This window comes from Penaeus monodon, chromosome 23, assembly GCF_015228065.2.
Source record: "Penaeus monodon isolate SGIC_2016 chromosome 23, NSTDA_Pmon_1, whole genome shotgun sequence".
NCBI classification, from domain to species: domain Eukaryota; kingdom Metazoa; phylum Arthropoda; class Malacostraca; order Decapoda; family Penaeidae; genus Penaeus; species Penaeus monodon.
The window spans coordinates 39,991,706-39,992,820 of NC_051408.1; the positions used below are offsets into that span (position 1 = coordinate 39,991,706).

Here is a 1,115-nt window from a genome sequence, read left to right on the forward strand (position 1 = left end):
AACTCGCTGCCTCCAAGTCCTCCGCTGGAACCGAAACTGCTGCCACCTCCAAGGCTTCCACCACTTCCATGGCTGCCACCAACTCCTCCACTGCCACCAAGTCCACCACTGCCTCCAAGGCCGCCACTGCCGCCACCAACGCCTCCACTGCCACCAAGTCCACCTGTGGACCCAAAACTGCTGCCAGCTCCTCCAAGGCTTCCACTGCCACCAACACCGCTGCCGCTGTAACCTTGTCCAGCACCACCTCCGCTTCCACCCAATCCTGATCCACCTAATCCTCCACTCCCAGAGCCTGATCCAAATCCACTAGACCCACTACCGGCACCCCCTAAGCCTGACCCTCCACTTCCAAAACCTGATCCACCAGTGCTGGATCCCAGTCCTCCACTACCAAACCCTGATCCACCGGTACTGGAACCACTTCCTCCACTTCCGAAGCCTGATCCTAAGGAACTAGATCCACTTCCTCCACTTCCGAAGCCTGATCCACCAGCTCCTCTTCCTCCACCCCCGGCTCCTCCACTGCCAAAGCCAGACCCGGACCCGCCGTGGCCTTTCCGTCCGCCGCCATAAGGGACGGGCTCGGCCACAGCCAGGCACAGCAGCGCCATCGCGGCCGCGGAGGCGATCTGTCAAATAGTCATGGAGAAAAAATCATTATATTTGATTAAGCCTTTTCTTTCTATGCAGGCTTTTATTATTCATAAGAATGTCGACTTTTCGTTTACACTGTAATCCCTAAAATGTTATTCCAGAAAATAGAACAACTTTAAAAAAAAAAGAAAGGCACCGTTACGCCTACCAGAGACCGATGGTTCTTCATGATACTCAGTTCTCCGTGCTCAAGAGCTGATACCCACACTGGATCGTGTGACTATTTATACTTGATTTTCTTTCAGGGATGTTGCAGTTGCCAGTTAATGCAACATGGAGCTGTCAGACAATGCAAAAAAGTCATTTGGTTTCTAGGAAGAGCAGAGCAAGATGCCGTTGACACTGCAGCTTCATTGAGGGAAAACCGAGTGCCTTCGAAGAAACCTCAGCGATGAGGACCATAAGCCTTGCTTTATTTTACCAAGTTTTGTTGTGTATTGTTTGTGTGTCTGTGTAGT

At 51.9% G+C, this 1,115-nt stretch overlaps 1 protein-coding gene across 1 annotated transcript in view; it reads right to left on the reverse strand.

The window, feature by feature from the left end:
- Positions 1 to 1,115, reverse strand: part of LOC119588052 (glycine-rich cell wall structural protein-like) — a 28,914-nt gene that overhangs the window by 24,146 nt on the left and 3,653 nt on the right. Inside the window, exon 3 of the mRNA XM_037936750.1 lies at positions 343 to 385. Coding sequence (XP_037792678.1) covers positions 343 to 385 — 43 coding nt within the window. The remainder of the gene's footprint in view (positions 1 to 342; positions 386 to 1,115) is intronic.